This window comes from Copadichromis virginalis, linkage group LG6 (genome assembly GCF_057382275.1).
Source record: "Copadichromis virginalis isolate Kocher_CV1m ecotype Utaka linkage group LG6, C_Virginalis_male_GT1.1, whole genome shotgun sequence".
NCBI lineage: Eukaryota > Metazoa > Chordata > Actinopteri > Cichliformes > Cichlidae > Copadichromis > Copadichromis virginalis.
Window position 1 is genome coordinate 34,807,251 of NC_140623.1, and position 21,382 is coordinate 34,828,632.

At 39.2% G+C, this 21,382-nt stretch overlaps 1 protein-coding gene across 1 annotated transcript; it reads left to right on the plus strand.

Moving 5' to 3' along the window:
- Positions 1–5,347: 5,347 nt before the first annotated feature.
- Positions 5,348–20,907, plus strand: LOC146708301 (A-type potassium channel modulatory protein KCNIP2-like). The gene is made up of 9 exons (XM_085460126.1): positions 5,348–5,827; positions 14,650–14,754; positions 14,869–15,044; positions 15,210–15,279; positions 17,657–17,727; positions 18,099–18,206; positions 18,301–18,405; positions 19,905–19,967; positions 20,052–20,907. Exons 1-9 carry the CDS (start codon positions 5,755–5,757, stop codon positions 20,097–20,099), a joined length of 819 nt encoding a protein of 272 aa, XP_085316252.1. The 5' UTR covers positions 5,348–5,754; the 3' UTR covers positions 20,100–20,907.
- The last annotated feature ends 475 nt before the right edge of the window (positions 20,908–21,382 follow it).

The window sequence follows — 21,382 nt, forward strand, 5'->3', positions numbered from 1 at the left end:
TTTATTTTGTATGATCACCTGATTGATGATTGCTGTGATATTTAAAAATATCAGTGAAGGTATGATGAAAGTGTAAATAATCACCATTTATGCACACTTTGTTACAGTTATAGTTGCAATCTCTCACAAACTTGTTATAGATCAATTTGACTGATGTCATTAATGCTGTAATTTAAAAAATGAATCCAGTTGATAGCACTGTCGCCTCACAGCAAGAAAGAAAGTACGCTCTTGGACTGAGACCTCCTGGCTGGAGATCATCTGACTACAGTCATTGTTACTGAACTCAAATGTTTGCCATGTTATTTTATCCTGCAAGATGCATCAAGCAGGAGGTGGGTACACTGGTTTTTAAACAATGCTCAGTTGGTACTTAAGGGGTACAGAGTCACCCAAGAGAATTTTCTCCACACCATTATACCAGCAGCAGCCTGATCCACTTTTACAAGGCAGGATGGATCCATGGATTCACTCTGACCCTACCTTCCAAATGTTATAGCACAAGTCGAGACTCGAAGCTCGGGGCAGTCCATTCTTCCAGAGAACAATCACACGCTAGATTTTTTCCTCTTTTGCAGCCCTTTCGCTATAAACCTAGAGATGACTGTGTGGGAAAATCACAGGAGATCTGCAGTTTCTGAAATACTCAAACCAATTTGAAGTGGTGTGTCTAATGTAGTGGCCTGTGAGTGTATATTATATGGTCAGTTTCATCTTCACATTCAGTAAAAATCACATCAAACACAATCTTATCCTTTACCTTGAAATTCAGAAAAAATACGCTATATATTAATGTAATAAAAGTTAGAAAACTCAAAATATTAACTTTCTATTTTGTTTTTTTTGTTTGTTTAATGAGTAAAGGAACCATTACAGTGGCATTTGCTTTGTCTACAGTCCAATGTTAAGTTAACTGTGAGGTTTATACCTAACATTATCACAATTTCCAGTTTGGGACAAGTTGTTGCATGACACAAGGAAGGCTGTGACATGTTCTAGTATAAAGAAGCACAAAAGCACTGCTACCAAACCAAACACATTTCTTTTTTTGTAATATTTTGAAGAAAGACAGATGATTAGAAATTCCAAAAGAAGACAGTGGTGGTACACCACCTCCTGCTTCTCTGTCCTTTCTTAAACAACTGCTTAAAACCTTTAGGTGTCTGAGATGCAACAGCTGGGCCTTTGATACTTGCACTTACAAGTCATAGTAATCCTTAGGGAATTGTAAGGAGTAGGAATGCAGTAGTCAGATATTTATTGTCAGCTAAAATAACACAAGTTAAAATACAATTAATTTCTTTTTAGAAACATAAATTATAAAAAAAACCATGACCATTCCTTTTCTTTCTTCATTACTAGATATCAGTCATTTTTTAACAGTAAAAGCAAAAAAGTCTTTTTTTTTTGTAGCTGCAGGTGGCTACCTGTCACTCCCATCAACACAACAGCTATTGAAACAACTTTGCTCTTTTCACATTCGCTTTTCTGCCTTTCTCATAAGTAAGTAAAATTTATTTATATAGCACATTTCACAGATAAAAATCACAAAGTGCTTTACAATAAGATCAGACATACAGTGGGGCAAAAAAGTATTTAGTCAGCCACCGATTGTGCAAGTTCCCCCACTTAAAATGATGACAGAGGTCAGTAATTTGCACCAGAGGTACACTTCAACTGTGAGAGACAGAATGTGAAAAAAAAAAAATCCATGAATCCACATGGTAGGATTTGTAAAGAATTTATTCGTAAATCAGGGTGGAAAATAAGTATTTGGTCAATAACAAAAATACAACTCAATAGTTTGTAACATAACCTTTGTTGGCAATAACAGAGGTCAAACGTTTACTATAGGTCTTTACCAGGTTTGCACACACAGTAGCTGGTATTTTGGCCCATTCCTCCATGCAGATCTTCTCGAGAGCAGTGATGTTTTGGGGCTGTCGCCGAGCAACACGGACTTTCAACTCCCGCCACAGATTTTCTATGGGGTTGAGGTCTGGAGACTGGCTAGGCCACTCCAGGACTTTCAAATGCTTCTTACGGAGCCACTCCTTTGTTGCCCGGGCGGTGTGTTTTGGATCATTGTCATGTTGGAAGACCCAGCCTCGTTTCATCTTCAAAGTTCTCACTGATGGAAGGAGGTTTTGGCTCAAAATCTCACGATACATGGCCCCATTCATTCTGTCCTTAACACGGATCAGTCGTCCTGTCCCCTTGGCAGAAAAACAGCCCCATAGCATGATGTTTCCACCCCCATGCTTCACAGTAGGTATGGTGTTCTTGGGATGCAACTCAGTATTCTTCTTCCTCCAAACACGACGAGTTGAGTTTATACCAAAAAGTTCTACTTTGGTTTCATCTGACCACATGACATTCTCCCAATCCTCTGCTGTATCATCCATGTGCTCTCTGGCAAACTTCAGACGGGCCTGGACATGCACTGGCTTCAGCAGCGGAACACATCTGGCACTGCGGGATTTGATTCCCTGCCGTTGTAGTGTGTTACTGATGGTGACCTTTGTTACTTTGGTCCCAGCTCTCTGCAGGTCATTCACCAGGTCCCCCCGTGTGGTTCTGGGATCTTTGCTCACCGTTCTCATGATCATTTTGACCCCACGGGATGAGATCTTGCGTGGAGCCCCAGATCGAGGGAGATTATCAGTGGTCTTGTATGTCTTCCATTTTCTGATGATTGCTCCCACAGTTGATTTTTTCACACCAAGCTGCTTGCCTATTGTAGATTCACTCTTCCCAGTCTGCTGCAGGTCTACAATACTTTTCCTGGTGTCCTTCGAAAGCTCTTTGGTCTTGGCCATGGCGGAGTTTGGAGTCTGACTGTTTGAGGTTGTGGACAGGTGTCTTTTATACAGATGATGAGTTCAAACAGGTGCCATTCATACAGGTAACAAGTGGGGGACAGAAAAGCTTCTTACAGAAGACGTTACAGGTCTGTGAGAGCCAGAGATTTTCCTTGTTTGAGGTGACCAAATACTTATTTTCCACCCTAATTTACGAATAAATTCTTTACAAATCCTACCATGTGAATTCATGGATTTTTTTTTTCACATTCTGTCTCTCACAGTTGAAGTGTACCTCTGGTGCAAATTACTGACCTCTGTCATCATTTTAAGTGGGGGAACTTGCACAATCGGTGGCTGACTAAATACTTTTTTGCCCCACTGTACAAGTTAAAATTAATTAAAAGCCCGTTTGTATAAAAATGTCTTCAGCTGCTGCTCATACACCTAATTAAAGCTGTGAGCAAGAAAAAACACAATGACAAGCCTCTTATGGACACGTATTATGTTAGTTTAACCTGTTCCTGAGATAATGATGTGGTTTTGTATATACTGGGGATACTCACAGTATTTGCCCCTGTGAGTTCTATGGAAAGAGTGACATAATATTTAACCAGCTATACTACAGTCCCCTGATATTAATCTACATGAAACCCCCTGATACATTTGTCAGCATTATATACTGGGCACTATATTAACTCCCTGATATAATCTCTACAGTGTGTGTTCGTGTCTGCACTGACGATGGCTTAGACGGTCGGATTGATCCAAGCCCGGGTATTTTACTGTGACAACCCATTAACGCTGCAGCGTATTTATAATGTTTCATTTAGGCATATCGCCCTTCTCATCAAATATTCATCTGAGGGGAGATTGCCTACTTTGTCTTGGCTGAACTCCCTCTGTCAACCCTATTTCTTTATTTGTGTGTTCTTGTATCTGCAGAAAACACAAGATCAACTCAGACTGAGTTGTGGAGATACATGTGAGCAGGCGCACAACTCCTTACGTCATGCGGCACCACTTTTTTGTCCTTTTCTCTGGAAGCTTGTACTTGTTGCCGGATTGTCCTGCATACTTTTACTGTATCTGCATGCATGTGTGTGTGTGTGTGTTGCTTGCCACCTGCACTGTGCATAACTCCAGGCATCAATCAGAGCTCATTATTGGTTATCTGTCGGCTCCACTTTCCAGCCTGCAGAGGTGCTAAATGTCTCTGTAAACCCCTGTGGGAGATAAACACCATCAATACTGCGAGATTTAACAGTCCCCAGGCGCATAATATATTCAAATACCTCTCCACTGTGTTACCTCCGTCTTCTCCTATTTCTCTTTCATGTCTGTGTTCCTTCTGTTGCTTCAGCCTCCTCTTCAGATGCGCCACCATCCCTCTGTTTGATATTTTTTGCTTCACCAGACCTCTCTTTGTGTCCTACCTTTGCCTTGCGCTTTCCTCTTTTTGCAGCAGCTGATAGATATTTTCTCCCCTCCCCATCAGTCTTCTGACTGGGGACACAATAATCCCTCTCTCGCTGGCTGGTCTTTAAAGAAGCTCTACTACACCATTTATCCCCAACAAGGATTATTTCAGCTTTTCCTGGAAAAGGTATTCTCACTTACATCACTCTCTGTATGAGAGAATTCAAAGGCAAAAGTCCATTTGCTAATCATGAAAAGTGCTGCTTTTCATGTGGAAACGACTATAAAGCTGTAAAGCTCCCATTCTAGTTTTATTATGAGCCCAAAAACTTCGAGTTATGTGGCACCGGGTCTTGAGTATTTCTTATTTTTAGCCTGAAGAAGAGAAAAATCTGAAAACAAGAAATTTGCAAAAAATAAAAAAAAAAGTCCTTGGATGTTACTATTATCAGGTAAAGAGTTTCCGTTTGTCCAATATTCTGGTTTACTTTGGTTCTGTTTAGTGCAAGTTCTTCTACGCTGGTGAGATGGGAACCATAAAAATATTATACCCGCTGAAAATCAGTACATTTGTCTACATGTTTTGAGTCTAATATTTTTTGATAAACCTCAAAATTCAAATTTGCCATGTGGGTAACAGAGAAAAGTTTGGTTTGAGAAACACTAGTTGCTGCATGTAATTCCAGTTGTATGTGCATATTGCTCAAATAGGCTTCAGTGCTGTTTATATAGGTGGCCAGAGGTTCATCCACCTCTTTGTTCCACCTCTGATATTCAGCTCAAAGCACAGCTGTAAAAGCTACACCCTCACAGAGATGCAACTTTATGAAAGAGTGCCTCTACAGTCTACAAAAAGCAGCTATAGCATGGTGTCTCCATGGTGCGCATTCATGGAGATAATATTCAAATATTTTTTCTACCTTGAAAAAATACGAGTGAGTCATTCTTTTACTCTGCTGAGCCAACCCAAGGACGTGAAGCTGACAGGATATTGATCCGCAAGTATTAGGATGCCGAGCGGCTCAAGTCCAAGGTGAGACCATCCATCAGAGAGCCAGGCATAGATTAGTAGGTACACACTCCCACATCCCTCTGCTGTGCCACTCCCTCTTTTGCTTCATCACTCCTCCCAGCTTTGATGGTTTACCTCTCTCTCTCTCTGTTCGCGTCTTTGCAAGGACACCTGTACACGCTCCAGCTGGCAGGCGGACTTTGGATGTTTGGCAGAAAATTAAAGTCAGCAGTACATTTGAACCTCAGATCCACTGAAGTCCTTCAAACTGTGGACGCTGCGCTGTTGATAAGCGCGAAGAAGAGAGAGTTGTAGTTGGGAGTGCAGGGAGCAGACAGACGAGCTTTGCGCGGACTTTTGCTTCTCCGTCGTTCATTTATTTGCAGCCCACACTGACTGATGCTCATAGAAAAGTGACATGCAATCGGGAGTGAATGCGCTGAAGTCGTAGATAAACTGCGGCTCGCACAGATCCTGCAGGTTCAGCTTGGTGATCCGAAAAGAACTGAGAGGGAGGGAAGCATGAAATCCACGAGTCAGGATCAGAGTTTGTCAGACTCCAGAGAGCTGGACAGATCTTACGACCCACTCACAGGTAGGCGTGTCGTCATGTCACTCTTGCCTTTCTTTGTTTTAATAGTATTTTTTAATGATTTGGCGCTGGCCTGGCTCAAATCTCCACTAAGAAGTGCGCCTTCACTGCGGCGATGAAAGTTTTGGTTTGACGGAAGACTTCGGCTCATTGATATTCGACTGTGGGACTTTTAACAAACCACAATCAAACAATTAGTGAGTGTCTGTGCACGTGAACTCCCTGCTCTACAGCTCCCCCAAACAGCAGCATGATCTGATTAATTATTCAGAGTCTGATCTCACAGGTATTTTCCTTTGAAATGAACTTTACACCATCTCCCCACTTTTTGATAATAAGAATGTGAACTAATAGATCTAAAAATGTCAGGTCGCCATCATATGTTGATTATTTTTTAGTTGGAACTATAATACTACTACTACTACTACTACTAATAATAATAAGATAAATAATGTTCCATATGAATGGCTCAGCAAGAAGAAAATGTGTTACAATGTAAATAATAAATGGAGTTAACGTAAAGAAGTTAGTGTTTGATTTACAACTAATTGACTGTATGTGAAATAAAAGATGGGTAAATAATAGCAATAGTGGTATTATTTGAGCCATTAGCTATAAATTTAACTGAAAGCAGTCCCTTCTGTGGCCCCGTGCTACTGATCAATTAATAATTTAACTAATGGACAGAAAATTAATCAGAAATCATTATTAATCACTGTAGAAATTTGGCAACAGCCACACGCCTATCTTTAGGTTTTCAGCTGTGTTTCTTTTCTTCTTGTTTTCAGTTTTCTAAACAAGCAGCAGTCAGAAGACATCACCATCATGCCGGTCTGCTTTTATCTGGGCACTTTCCCCACCTTACTATTAAATAATTGACATAATGGTTCAATGACTTTGTTCCTCAAACATCAGTGCCATTAATTGGTTACAGCATAGCAACACGATTCTTCTCAGATTAGCTGAAGGAGTGAAAAATGAACAAACACATTAATTTGAAAAGAAAAAAGAAAACAAAGATTTGTTTATATGAACAAAGTAATGCTAATGAGTAGTTAGGATGATAAAAATCTCAATGTGGATTTACTGTAGTTTAGATAATCACACTGGTCGTAGGCCTTGAAGGTGAAAAGCAAGAGAACAGAAAAATATTGCAAAACAGGCTCTCGTCACCTAAAATTACATCTAGCAGTGTGAGTGTTCGTAGCCTAATTAGATCAGTGAGGCTCTTCTCTCTTTCAGACATTTCACTGGTTTATTTTTCTCACGAGTGCTTGCAAACACAATCCTTTAGAGATCACACGCGCAGGTCTCTCTTTGCTTTGGCAGGCTGGCCTGTCATTTTTCTGACAGCTTCCCTAAATAGTCCTTTCCTTTAAAAATAACCACATAAATGTGTAAAAATAACCCCTTTAATATGGTGCACATAGCAGCACCATTTAGTTTTTTATATGATGTTTCTAAAGTACTGTATGAGATAGATGTTATACAGATAACAGTTTATTTCATAGCTGATAGTTGCTGTCTCAATAGCAGGTGTGATATGCACTCAGCAGCAGGTTAAACAAACAGAGAACAGGTGCATGAGGTTTTAAGAGGTGTTTAGAAGACACAAACAAAGTGTTTTATTAAACAGTGAAGCAGAGCCCGAAGCCTCTTCCTTTCATCTCCATGGTTTTTGTCTAACAGCAACATATGCTTATGGAAAATTATATTAAAGTGTATTTGAAATATTCATCAGATAAAATTCACACTGAACACTACATGGTCTTTATGTCCAACCGTTCTTCTGTAAAGCTGCTGAAATCCTCATGTTGTTTACTTCTTGGTTCATGCATTATAGATACACATTCCTTTGTGCACTACACTTATTACAGTAGTACAGGCTGCCTGCTTCTGTGGGACAGTTAAACCATGATGTCACAGAAAAACACCGTTAAAAAGGCATTGGTTGATGGTTTGGGAAATCTGCTTAGATTGCATATGAAATTCTTGGAAGCAGCTTGCTATGATGGGCTTGCGACTTGTCCTCTGTGCACCCGATCTCTCATCCAAAGTCAGCTGAAATAGGCTCCAGTGCCCCCATGACCCTGGATTGAATAAGCTGTTAAGAAAATGGATGGATTTATCAGAATTCAGTTCAAAAAGTGGACCCAAATGCAGACCAGTAATGAAACAAAAGATGAGCTTTATTCAAAGGCTCAAACACAGACACCACAAACCTGGAAAAACCATGAGAAGGCAAAAAGGTGGCACGAATCACAATTCCACAAAAGCTGCTAGAAAGACTGGGATATTCATACAAACTCATCCCATACAGAAGGAAACCAAAGGTTCAAAATATGACCAAGAATCAGGATCACTGTGGAATTTAAAGAAATCAAGGCAGAAATCATGCACTACATAAATACCAAACAGTAACTGGAACTAAAATACAAAGCTAATCCTAAAGATTGTAATAAATATAGAATAGAAGGAACACAAGGAAGTAAACTCACCTAGAAGATCATGAAATAAAGAGAACTCGAGACTTTACTAGGTTAGAAACAAATCCACTCTGTGACTGATTGATGGATGGATGGACTTGGTACCTCAACATAAAAACTGTGAACATTTAGCCCTTTGTCCAAAGTTAAGATAATCAGTGTTAAAGCTCACTGATGAACACATAATGTGCTTAATTAATACATTCAAACCCAAAAGGCCAGGAGCAGTTTTCACAACTTTCTACATGTTTATTAATTAAATTCGTAGGTTTTGGTAGGAAGATGTCATGTTTCAATCTTAACCTTAGTCATAATTTGGGACTAATATTTTCGTGAGTGTTGTAATTACAGACTGGCTATAAAGATGTACCGAAATATGAAACATTCATAGTATGTCCACCATGTAATCATATCCAATTTTATAGCCTCAAAGAACTAATTTTAATAAACTCCTCAGCCTACACTATCATGATAAAAATATCTGAAATGACAGAAATAAACCTTGGGAAACATTTGTCTGAGCTGCACTTTAATGTTTTAGTTTTACCCACATCCCATCCACTAACATGGAGCTGATGGGGTTTCTGACCTACACTTTAGTCAGCCACCAAGGAGTGATTGAAAGGTTTATCTTCACTAAAAGATGAAAACAGCTTCTTGGTCTGAAAAGTATAGGCATTATAAAAGGGCCCCGAACCTGCATTATTTGGCCAGAAGCGGCTGAGTCCTTTGGTTGAACACTGATGTTTTCTTATATAAAAGTTTATGGGAAAATTACCCTTTGGTTCCCTTATACTGTGACCTCCGTGACTGTTTTACTGATGGGTTTATGGATTCAGTCACCAGCTTCAGTCTTATTGAACACAGCATAATATTTATTTTTAAAATTATGAGCCTCACTACAAAACACAAAAGCGGAAAAAGGCTGTTTATGTCTTTTATATACAGCTTATGGTCGTGTGACAGAATAATTTCCTCGAGTGAACAAACATGCTTGTGATATGTATGTTTGTGTGCTTGAATGAGAAAAGTGGCATCATTTTCAGACATTTTTTATACAATACTCAAGGATCAAAATATCACCTGAAGCCATCTATAATATACAACACTTACACATTTCATTTCAAAATAAAAGCCTGTCATGAGATAAAACTATTGATATGATCACTGCAGAGCTCATGCTGTCAGCCCCGAGTGAGCAAACTTAAGTATGTTTGCGTGTGTCAGTTCTTTTTCATGAAATGGACATCTATAATCTGAACTGCGTCCTTCTGGGGGATTATTGTAAGTACAGGAGCTGTTGCCCCTGGCAACATTAGCTTACAAATGTTCATTTAGTGCATAGGCTGTCATGGCCTCCTAAAGTCAGCATGAAATGCTTACAGTTAAATGACACACAGTTGTTGGTTTAACTCACCTTTTGCCAATTATTATTATTTTTACTTTAGAGATTAATTAAGCTTTTATAATGAACTGTAAAAGATTTTTAAGAATCGGTGAAAGATATACTGATACTTAGGTCACAGGTTGTGTATTGTCTCTCAGGGTTTGTCCTCCCCCCCCCATGAAATAATAATAGAAAATACATTTTTTATAAGTAAAATCATCAGAATCTCCTTTTGAAGATTTAAGTCTTTCACTTCATGATTAAATTGAACTCCAAAGTCAATATTTTCAACCACTTCAATGTTTTTTGTCATCTCCCTGATCCAGCTCATCAAAAGCCTAATCGTCAGGCCCATCAAAAGCTTTAAAATCTGCTCAAGGTTTCTGAGAAAGTTATTGACCTTTTATGAGTAAAACTTGCCGAGAAATATCTTCAGCTTGGCCTTCAGAAACTTTTAATTTCGTTCTTTCAGTGAATCTTACTTTCCCCCCTGTGTGCTTTTTGAAACAGTGGATGAAAGAGGCTTTAAATAGTTACAATGATGGCTCAAAGAGGCTGTAAATGTAGTTATACCAAAGGGTGAAAGAGGCTGTAAAGATAGTTATAACGATGGGAAAGCGAACATTGATCTACCCCAGAGGACTGCATTTATTCAAATTGATTTACGCGATCAAAGTCACCCATGAGGGTCTCTTGAACTGACAAATAGCTGCTGGGTACTGTGAAATGTCAACATCGGCTGAAATAGCTGTTCAGTTTTGTTCATCCATAACTCCAGCTACCCCCTGCAGATATATGGTGCTCATTTGCAACACGTATGGGACAGGCGAACAGTTGCTTAATAATTAATCAGGTATGCTTTGTTGCTTTTGCTCATCTTCCAACTGTGTGAACGAATCAAATCATGACACAATGTCCCGCTAATGTTTATGAACCTGTGAACTCACAAAAGCAGCATAAAGCGTGCTTCAGCTCATTTAGTAGCTGTTTTTTATGCAAGAACAACCTCCAGTGTTGTTTGTGTGTAAAACAGTCACATCAAACAGATTCCCTCAGATGGGTTTTTAATAACTTAGGAAGTATTCGTGGCCTGAAATGCCCTGAAAAAAGGAGCCTTTCTGTTCCTTTTACAGTTTATTTTGTGCTTTTTTAAAAGTCATTTATAATTTTGCCACATTCAATCACAAATCTGAGGTGTTTTTCATGCAGCGCGAGTGTGTGTGTGTGTGTGCATTTGTGTGAAAGGCTGTATAAAGCTTTGTTTGTTTTTCCATGGTCATGCAGCTGCTGTATTTGATAGTTTGATTGATATATCCTCAGCATCCACTGTCACTGATGTTCATGATAAGTGCACTGAACAGTTACTGCCACCCTGGGAGCTACAGTAATTGCTTAAAGAAGACAAAAGCTTGCTTCTACAGGCAAAAAAGGAAAAGAGTTTCACTGTGCATTTTAATACTTTGGATGTATTACTGCAATTTACACCTTGCTTGTTTTGCACGTGCAAAGGGTCTTATATTTCATATTTGCAGCATCCGCTAACAGCGACTGATGTTTGTGGGTTCATAGGTTTCTCTTTATTGTGAATAAAAAGTTTACAGGTTAAACAGTTTTATTTGTTGTTCCATCATCATGATCATCATCATCATTATTTAAACACCTTATTTTTTAATTTCCTCTGCTGTTTCCAGTGTTTGGATCAATAGGACTGTGTGTATGTCTGCAGTTCTTTTTGTGTCTGATCTCAAGCCATTCACTGCTGCTGCTGACTGCACACGTTTGTTCACCCTTTATTTGACTTGGAGGCCCTTCACAATCTTAAACGCACCACTGCCCTCTGGTGGCAGAAAAAAACTTTTTCTCTGGCGACTACAGAACTACTTTAATTTTTAGACCTTTAATCATCCCGTTTTTATCACAACTTATAATAAATCTAAGCGCTTCCAAGAATGTTTTAAAATTTTCTTTAATGTTATATTTAACCAGTAATATGAATGTCTGTTTTCATGGTACCACAGCCTTACCACTATGTTAGTAAACTAGTTAACAAGTAGAGGACGCTTTCCTTCATTAGCGTCACTTTCTTCTGCTTCAGTTATTTCTAAGATTGTTTTCTTTCTTTATGTTTCTGTCTACTTCTTTCTTATTTCACCGTCTTTGCAGGGTTTCATAGCTTTTTTAATATTTTTTTTTATCATAGTATATTTGCATATTTTAAATGTTTTAATGGTTTTATTTGACTTTGTTTTATTTTGTCTTGATGTTTATAAGTCTGTAAAACTTTACATGTGATATTGTATTACACAAAATAAACTTGGTTTGTCTGAGAAAACTCTAAGACAAAAGTTAAAGTTCAGAAAGTCGTTGCTGGAAAAAAAGATAAGAGAAGAAAGCAGAAAAAAGCAGCAAGCAGAGCAAAGGAAGTAGATGTCAGAATAGATTTCTCCATCCCCTCCTATCCACTTTCTGCTTGTCCTTGGCTTATTTTGGGTTAATATAATATTTCTGTGTCTGGCTTTGGAAAAGAGGCTAAAATCTACTAAACAAGCTTAACACAATCAAGAGCCTTTAACAATTCAATTCAGTTGTATTCATATAACACCAAATTACAGCATTAGTAATTAACCAATTAACTTTATATTGCAAAGTCATATCGCTACAAAATTATAGAGTTTATAGAAATTGCTAACAGTGGATTTGTTTAGCAAGAAGATGTCTTCAGCAGATCCGGTCTCGAGGGCGTGTGGTGCAAGAGCAGCTAGGGAAGAGGAGCATGGCACAGTGAAAAACAGACATGAAAACAATAAATGCAGGTTCAATAAGAGAGAGAAGGGGCAAAGCAAACAACAAATAAACTGGAGGAGAGAGAAGAAACAAAGTTAATGACGTGCAAAAGTGCCATCTAAATGCATTAGAAGTAAGAAGAGGGGAACTGAGAGGTTCTCAGTGCATTATGGCCGGTCCCTAAACTGCCTGGGCCTTTAGAAAAATGACTAAGGGATGGTTCAGAGTCAGTTAGTCACACAAGTTTGAATTCTGTCAGATGAATAATTGAACGCAAACATGCGACTTAATTAATAATTGAGAAGTCCTGATATGTTTTCTTCTTCTTCTTCTGGCTGCTTCCTTTAGGGGTTGCCACAGCAGATCATCTACCTTCATGTGACCTTCCCTAGTTTCCTCTTCCATCACTACATCCATGAATCTTCTCTGTAGTCCTCCTCATTTCCTCCGCCCTGGAAGCTCTGCCTTCATTGTTCTTTGTCCAGTTTTTCCACTATATCTCTTCTGCAGGTGTCCAAATTATCTCAGCCTCGTCTCCCTAACTTTGTCTCCATATCGCTCGACCTGATCTTTCCTTCTGATACATTAATTTCTAATCACGTCCATTTCAGTCACACCCAAAGAAAACCTTAGCATCTTAAGTTCTGCCAGCTGTGTTATTGTTAGTGTTACTGTCTCCGCAAACATCATAGCAGGTCTTGTAAAGTTTCCCTTCACTCTTGCTGCTACCGTTCTGTTAAAAAAAACCCCGACACCCATCTCTACCCACTCCACCCTGCCTACACTCTCTTCTTCACCTCAATTTTGTGCTGTCTGTTGATTTTCAATGGTTTATTTAAGGTCATCCACATTCCTCTGCTCTCCAGCGCATACTTCCACATCTCAAGTCTCTTTTCAACCTGCTCTCTACTCTCACTACAGATCCCAATGCCATCTTCGAACAGAGACTCCTGCTGTTTGCCTGTCCATCACCATTACAAACAAGAGGGGGGCTCATAGCTGAACCCTGATATAATCCCAATCCTGTCATTCCTACTGTGACCCCACCACTGTCTCGTTGTGCTCTTACATGGAGTACCTCGTGCAGTAGCACAGTTCCTCTCTTAGCACCCTGTTGTGTGATTTCTGTAGTTCTGATATCTTTGACTTCACCCGGCATTATTTTAGGTCCACCGGTACAGGAACATCACACTTTGGGTAAATGCGTCTAAATTAATGCTACAGCTTTTTAATGAGTTAGTCAAAAATATGGAGGTTTTAAAAGATAATGAAGAAGATAGCTTTTTGAAACCATAAAGAATTTGGTTGTTCTCTGAGTTTTCACCTAGCAGCACCATCACAATTTGAATTTGCCCAAGATTTCTATTGGCTATTTTGTTTTAGTAACAATTAACAAAAGTTAGCATTCTAACATGTTAAACTCAAACAGTAAACATGCTAAACATTATGGCAGCATTGCCGTTCAGTTTTTAGGGTTGCGGTGGCAGGATGGGTTATCTACAGTTTGAAGGTTGGTGGTTTGATCCCCGGTTGCTCCAGTCTGTATGCCAAAGTACCCTTGAGCAAGATACTGAACCCTGAGTTGTTCCTGATGCATCCATCAGTGTGTGAACAACATTAGATAGAAAGCACTTACACAAAGGAAAAAGGTGCTTGTATGAATCTGTGTGTGAATGTTATGTTGTATAAAGCATTTTGAGTGCTCAGGTAGAAAAGTGCTATATTATTTAAATGCTTACCACACTGTCAGCAATGCTTGCAGCGCTGTGTTAGTATTACAGATAATCCGTTGCTGTGTTTGCTGACTCCAAAAACCAGTTAATTTATATTTAAAGAGACCTTATAGTTAAATAAATAATGACACAAATTTCTTTTCATATCTAAAGAGAAATTAGATTAAATAATGTTAAAAATTTAGGAATCTGTCAGCTGATTTCTGTATCTTAGAGGAGCTCGGACTTGAGACTCGACTCTGCTGGGTCCTGTCCCAACAGATGTAATGGGTCACACAGATTCAAAGCCAGGTCAGCAAACTTATTTCTATGCAAGACAAGTGATTTCAAGTATTTGAGTCTAGTTTGCCCAGTGTTTTATCCATTTAGCATGGCGCTGACTTTGTGGGCCACTGAGTCTGCTTCTAATCTCTGGTCTGATCTGGTTCTTTCCAGGTAATCCTCCATCCAAACCCAATAAAAAGACCTTAAAGCAGCGCTTCCTCAAACTGCTGCCCTGCTGTCGTTCTGGCTCCAGCTCTTCAGTTGATCAAAGCAAGTGTTAGGACACGCACTTTGTCACACCACATCAATTAAATTAAACACAAACAAACCATTGATTTTTACTCTTTTAGTCTCTTTGCCTTTTCCTCTCTAAAGTTTCCGTCATTTCAGGGACGCTCAAAGAGAAACTGTTTCCTTTCTGTCTTCATTCCTCCGATGCAGGGAGCATAGTTGAAGATGGTGAACTATCGACAGTGTGTTACAGACCTGAGGGCCTTGACCGTCTTGTACAGCAGACCAAATTCAGCAAAAAAGAGCTGCAGGTCCTCTACCGGGGATTCAAAAATGTCAGTCAACGTTTCCTGGAAATCATTGATCATTCCTCTTGCAATGAATGCGCAATACTTGAAAACCATCAATTATGATGTGGCTCTACTGTGCTATTTATGTGCACTGGAAAGTATGTGTGAAGGGTTTTTTTGGTCCACATAATAATTTTATGATTTCCACAGGAGTGTCCGAGTGGTGTGGTGAATGAGGAGACGTTTAAAAGCATCTATTCCCAGTTCTTCCCTCAGGGAGGTCAGTCACACTCACTTCCTTTTATCCCATGTTTTACATTTTATTCAATTTTTTTTCTAAGGAGCTAGGTAGGAGGAAATGTTCTGTCTCATGTGTCTTCAATGTATTCACTGAGGATTGAACTGGTTAGGTGCGTTCAATTCAAATATGTATTTAAATTATAATACTTTCAGCTTTGCTTTACTATGACAGTGACAAATAACATACACATTTGTGGTTATAAACACTTCTTTCATCTTTAAAAGCAGGGTCAAATTATACACAATACTGTGCAAAAGTCTTGAACCACCTCTCATATTTTGCTTCCAAGGCACCAGATTATTAATGTTTTTTTAAGCGGTCTTTTGTCACGGTCTGCAATGGGAGACCATGGGGATGAGGGGGAGGGAGGACCCAAACGCAGGACTCTTGTGCGATGAATGTAGTGCGTTTATTTACAGTGATGTAAATATTACATAATAAATCCCCGTGCGCTCCCCTGACTCCCGTGCCATGTCTTCTTCCCAAAAACCGTGCTCGGTGTTCTCCACTCCCATGTGTCCGCACAACCCGTCCTCACTGCCCTCTTGTTTTCCACGCTCCTCCTGGGGGGAAATAACAGAGGCAGCCGTCAGGACACTTAACTACAGCACTACAACTTTAATACACTCACTAAACTTGGGTCACTAGGAAAACTGACATGGAGTTTCACGCAACAGAGCGCAATCACACTCTTAAATAGCTCCCCCGACGAGGCTGATCAGCTGCAGGTGCGTGGCATGATCTTCAAGTGTGGCCAGCCACCTGGCAGGGCCACACCCACCAGGCCTGAAAGTGCCTGTCACCTGGCCTATCGGACCAGCCGCACCCACACACACCGGCCTCTACATACAAGCATGGAAGCACAGGAACAGCAGCACAGTGCAGTAAAAACACATATAATGAGTCCACACTGCTCATGGACCCTGGGCCCCTCAGATCCAGGTCCCTGACAGTCTTCAGCAATAGTTCTCCAGGTTTTTTGAAGGTCTTTCAAAGCTTTTCTTTGGGCATTAGCTGCTTTTTCATTCCTTTTCAGTCCTGAGCATTTACAGAGGAAAGCTACTTAACATTGACCTATGAACAATTTTTTGTTAAAACCATGAAGGATGGCTGACTGGAAATGACTGGTTTAAAAAATCTACAGCACATGAACACTTTCTGAAAATCAAGCAAAGACCTGAAACAGGACCTGAGAGATGCATCTGGCCCTTCTGCTGATCGTTATACTGTTCAAAGCTTCATCAGAAATGGTGCATGTGAAGAAGCCATTCTTGAGGAAGTGATACAGGGAAAAAAGGCTGAGGTAGTCCAAATTACACAAGAACTGGACTAAAATGTGAAAATTTGGGTTCAGAATGTAGTAAGTATGTACAGAAGAGGACAGGAGAGAGGTACAACAGTGGCTGTCTAAAGCTCTCTGTAAAACACTGGAGGCTCTGTCATAGTTTGGGGCTGCATTTCAGTCAGTGTTATTGAGGATCTTGTCAAAATTTATGGAATTATGAATTATTTTGATCCATCATCTGGAAAGCATCTGCTTGGCAACAGCTTCATTCTTCACAATGACAATGATCCCAAACACACCGCCAGTGCTGTGAAAGCTTACCTGAATAGAAAAACAGACAATGGAACACAATCAGTCATTGATTGACCTCCCCAGAGCACGGACCACGGCATTGCTGAAGAAGTGTGGGATCGTCATGACAGAGAACAGAACAAAAGGCAGCCAACGTCCACAGAAGAGCTTTGAAAGTCCTTCACAAAGCCTGGGGAACTATTTCTGAAGACTAATGCAATTACAGGAAAGCTTGCCTGGGAGAGTTCAGACTGTGTTGAAGGTCATACCAAATACTGACTTTCGGTTAGAATTGCACAAACTCTGTTTTTGTCTCATACACTGTACTTCCAGGTATGTTTGCACATGTTTTTAAAAAACTTGCTACATCTATTTCCCATTTTCCCAGCCAAATATATACGATGGGTGGCTCAAGACTTTTGCACAGTGCTTGTATACTTGTTAAATGTGTTTATCTGGCTTTGACTGAATCTGCAGTCATATATTAAATCATTTTAAAATCAGACTTTTTGTGTATCTGTGCTTGATATAATTTGTGCATAGATAAAATGCATTTGCATGTTTTTGCATGTTTACAAAGTGCGATAAACAACCCACGACTGAGCAGCACAGTTCAAAACACTATTACCTCTTAACTGATGCACATTTAATTACCTGTCCACATCTTTAATGTCTCTAATATTTTTCTGTTTCTGTCAGTTTAGGCTGTCATTACACAAAATCATTGACGTGACTGCTGCACAGTTACAGTAACTTGCTTTCTTATATTCTCTTTTGCAGATTCAAGTATGTATGCGCATTTCTTGTTTGAAGCCTTTGACACACAGAACAATGGCTCGGTCAACTTTGAGGTGAGATACACACCTCAAAGCCTCCTTTCATTCCCTGCAGCTCACAGAGATGTTTTCCCTTTTCCTTTTTCATCTTCTTTACTGTCCTTTTCTTTATCTATGCTGTGTAGTTTGATTATACTTTTTCTTAGAGTTTGGAAGAAAGCAGCATAAAGCTTTGTTCTTGGTGCACATCTTGTATAAATCTCATTACTTTTTAAAATGATTTCACTCTGTTGGTGAAACTCTGTGGGTGTCAGTAACACAGGGTTGGAACTGAAAAAACATAAAACATAGTATCAATGCAGCAAATATTGAAAAGTTTTGTCTGTGCCTTTTTTGTCTTTATTGTGGTCTTCACTTTTAGTGCCTGTTTTCTTTCCCTGCTGTAGGACTTTGTTATAAGTCTGTCCATCATCCTGAGAGGCTCCATCACTGATAAACTCAACTGGGCCTTTAATCTGTATGATATCAACAAGGACGGCTGCATCACCAGAGAGGTAAACCAACCAATCACTGCCTGTTTTTTTCTTTTTATTACATTGGCAGCTCATGTCTTTTTCATATTTATTTTCCTTCTGTCTGTTCTTCCAGGAGATGACAGAAATAATGCACTCCATCTATGACATGATGGGGAAGTATACATACCCCCACATGAAAGATAGTGCACCGAAAGAGCATGTTGACAGCTTCTTTCAGGTAAAAACTCACAAATAATCAGATCACACATCACACATCTCCAACACTGAACTCAAAGTGAGTCAGAATGTACTGAAAGTGATGGGTAAAGCATTTACTTTATCTACTGTGTCACTGTTGTGCCCATTAGTGTAAATGTGGAGCTGTGGGTTAAACAGCCAGCTTTGTCAGAGAGTGGATATCTATGAATTTGAATATTTTGCTTTTGCTCTGCTTCATACACACAAAAATAACCCAACTTAAAGACATGTTTTATTTCTAAATTGGGCTTTTAAATGATGAATAATCGTCCAAAAGGCAAAAAATTTGAAGCTAAACAGTGTAGCTCAGAAAACAGATCCCTGTGGAACAACACATCTCGAAGCAGCCGTTTCTGGGTTTAAACCGATGATAGTAACAAAAAAACTTTTGTCTATGAAGCAGCATTTACCCAGTCTAATGCTGATCCAGACACACCCACTGCCTGATGAGACTTATTCAATAAGATTGTGTGATCCACATTTTCAAAAGCTTAACTCAGATCTAATAAAACCAGAACTAATCTTACCAAGTTACAGCCCACTCTCGATTACTGGGAAGCATGGTGTCACCTGCCTGCATGTGAGTGATGGCAGGTGAAGGCGTATCTTCATTCCTGTGCACAACATAAATAAGCAGGAATCCACCTTTTCAGCAATTTGGTAGTGGTGATTAAACTAGAACATGTTCCATGGACTTCCACTGAAAATGGGCGGTTGGCAGTGCCAGAAAGCTGCAAAAAACCCCAATAAAAAACCCTGACGTCAATGATTATGGGAGGACCTGCTGAAAGGAATTCATTGATGATCCATAGTGGCAGCCCCAGCTTCCATTACTGTTTCTGAGTCCCTTTGAAATGTCGACTGGTTTTTCAAAGGCAACGAGGTAGAATGGACTTCACACCAACTGAGAAAGCCTGAGCTATGATGTTTGGGCTACTTAAGCTACCCCCTAGAGTTACTATAGAACATAGATTTTTTTAGGCCAATCCCTGTTTTTTGTGTCATCTGGTAAAATAATTTTTGTCCTGCAAGACTGGAGCATTTCCAGAAATGTCTAGTTGGCTCACAAACACAAATGTAAACAATGCAGGTTTTAAAGGATTTTGCAAATATGTGAAAGAACTTTTAGCACCTGGTAAAACTAAACTTGGAGAATGAGGTCAATACATTTTAAACTTTCATAGTTAATGTTCCTATTTGTGTTTGCCATATTGCTATATTTATTCGGTTAAATATAGGGTCATGATAGACCGTAACAAGGTTGGCTGTTATTAATTATGTCACAGAACTTTCCATTATTTTTTTTCAGCACAAATGGGTCAGAGCCTGTAAAAACTGTGAAAGGTTGTAAGAGAGGTAGATTTTATAATTACAAATGTCACATCTGCACATCCCCTCATTTATGACTGGGGTCATGAATGAAGTCATTTAGTTACTTAAAAGTTAAATCATCATTTGTAACTTGTTACATTTTTCCAGAAAATGGACAAGAACAACGATGGAGTGGTCACGATGGATGAGTTCCTTGAGACGTGTCAGAAGGTTAATAATAATATCTGTTTCAAACAGCAGTGCAGCTACACATCCACAGCTGCTGAAAATACAGAATTCTTTTTTCTTTTTCAGGATGGGAACATCATGCAGTCCATGCACATGTTTGATAATGTGATCTAAGCATTGGTGGACATAGACAGAAAACAGATTTCCCACCTGTTTGGAGCTCTCGGCTCAAATGCAGCTCATCGCCAGCGTGGATGAATTTTCTGAGCTTCAACAGCGGTCCAAGGTTCAAGTAGCAGTGACCTAAAGATACCGACCCCAAACACACATTTTCTAAAATACTTTTAATGAATAGACTGAGCAGAATGAGTCAAGTGTTGATGCAAAATTACTTAACTTGTGGGAAATGTGAGATTTTATTTTTTATACTACACATACGAATGAAAGCGTTAAAGGTACGCCATGTTGCAGTCTGACGAAAACAAAAAGTGCTAATGAACAGTTTCCTCAAGAAAGCAGCAGATATGCACAAGCAGCTGCGATTTTAAAATTTGATGACGTTCTTTCTAAATTATGACTATTACAATATTTCTCTATTGCATGTGTTTACACACTAAAGTGAGACAGAGGCACCGGTTATACAGACGTGGAACAAATGGAATAACTCTTAAATGTTGTAAAGTATCACACACTCTCTCTAATCACTCTTGTCCTATAACAGAGGATAGCTTTAAGTTTGAAATCAAAGCAATAATCTTACATATTATCAGTTCTTATCCGTTCTCTGTGTTCTTATGGAGCTCACCACTCATATTTATTATAATTGTGCATATTGTGTGCATGATGTATCTGTTTTCATTGAATAGTTTAATGAAAGTGTTAATATATTTTCTATATGGGCATAGTAACGATGGTGAGGAGGAAACTAAAAATCACACAGTTGCTATGCAAAAGCAAAAATCATTAAACTACTGAAATATGATTGATGGGTCTGGCTCGGATTACTTGTTTTTTTTTTTTTTTTTAAAAAGTGCTGAAACAGTGCTTAAGAGGGTGTCACCTGTCCAGATTATGATGTGCATTACATTCATGCAGCAGAATGTAATGAGAGCCGAGCTTTTAAGAAGTTCCTGGCACGACTTCATCTGCAAACAAGGTGCATGGAACAAGTTCAGCAACACTTCATTTATATTTTATTTGTAATGCGTTTCAACTTGTTGATTTTTTTCAGGGTGATCATAAAAACATATGACAAACAATACGTCCTCTCCACCGATGTTGCAGTCGTCTCTTACTTGAACACCTTCAGCACTAATTTGGCTCCGAGAGGATCTTTAAAGCTTCAGCGGCAGGAAATGTTTCTTTTACCCATAAATTGGAAACACAATTAAATGACTTTTTTTGTAGAGAAATGTCTATTTTCAAACTGAAAGCAGTGTAGCCAATGAAACCATTTT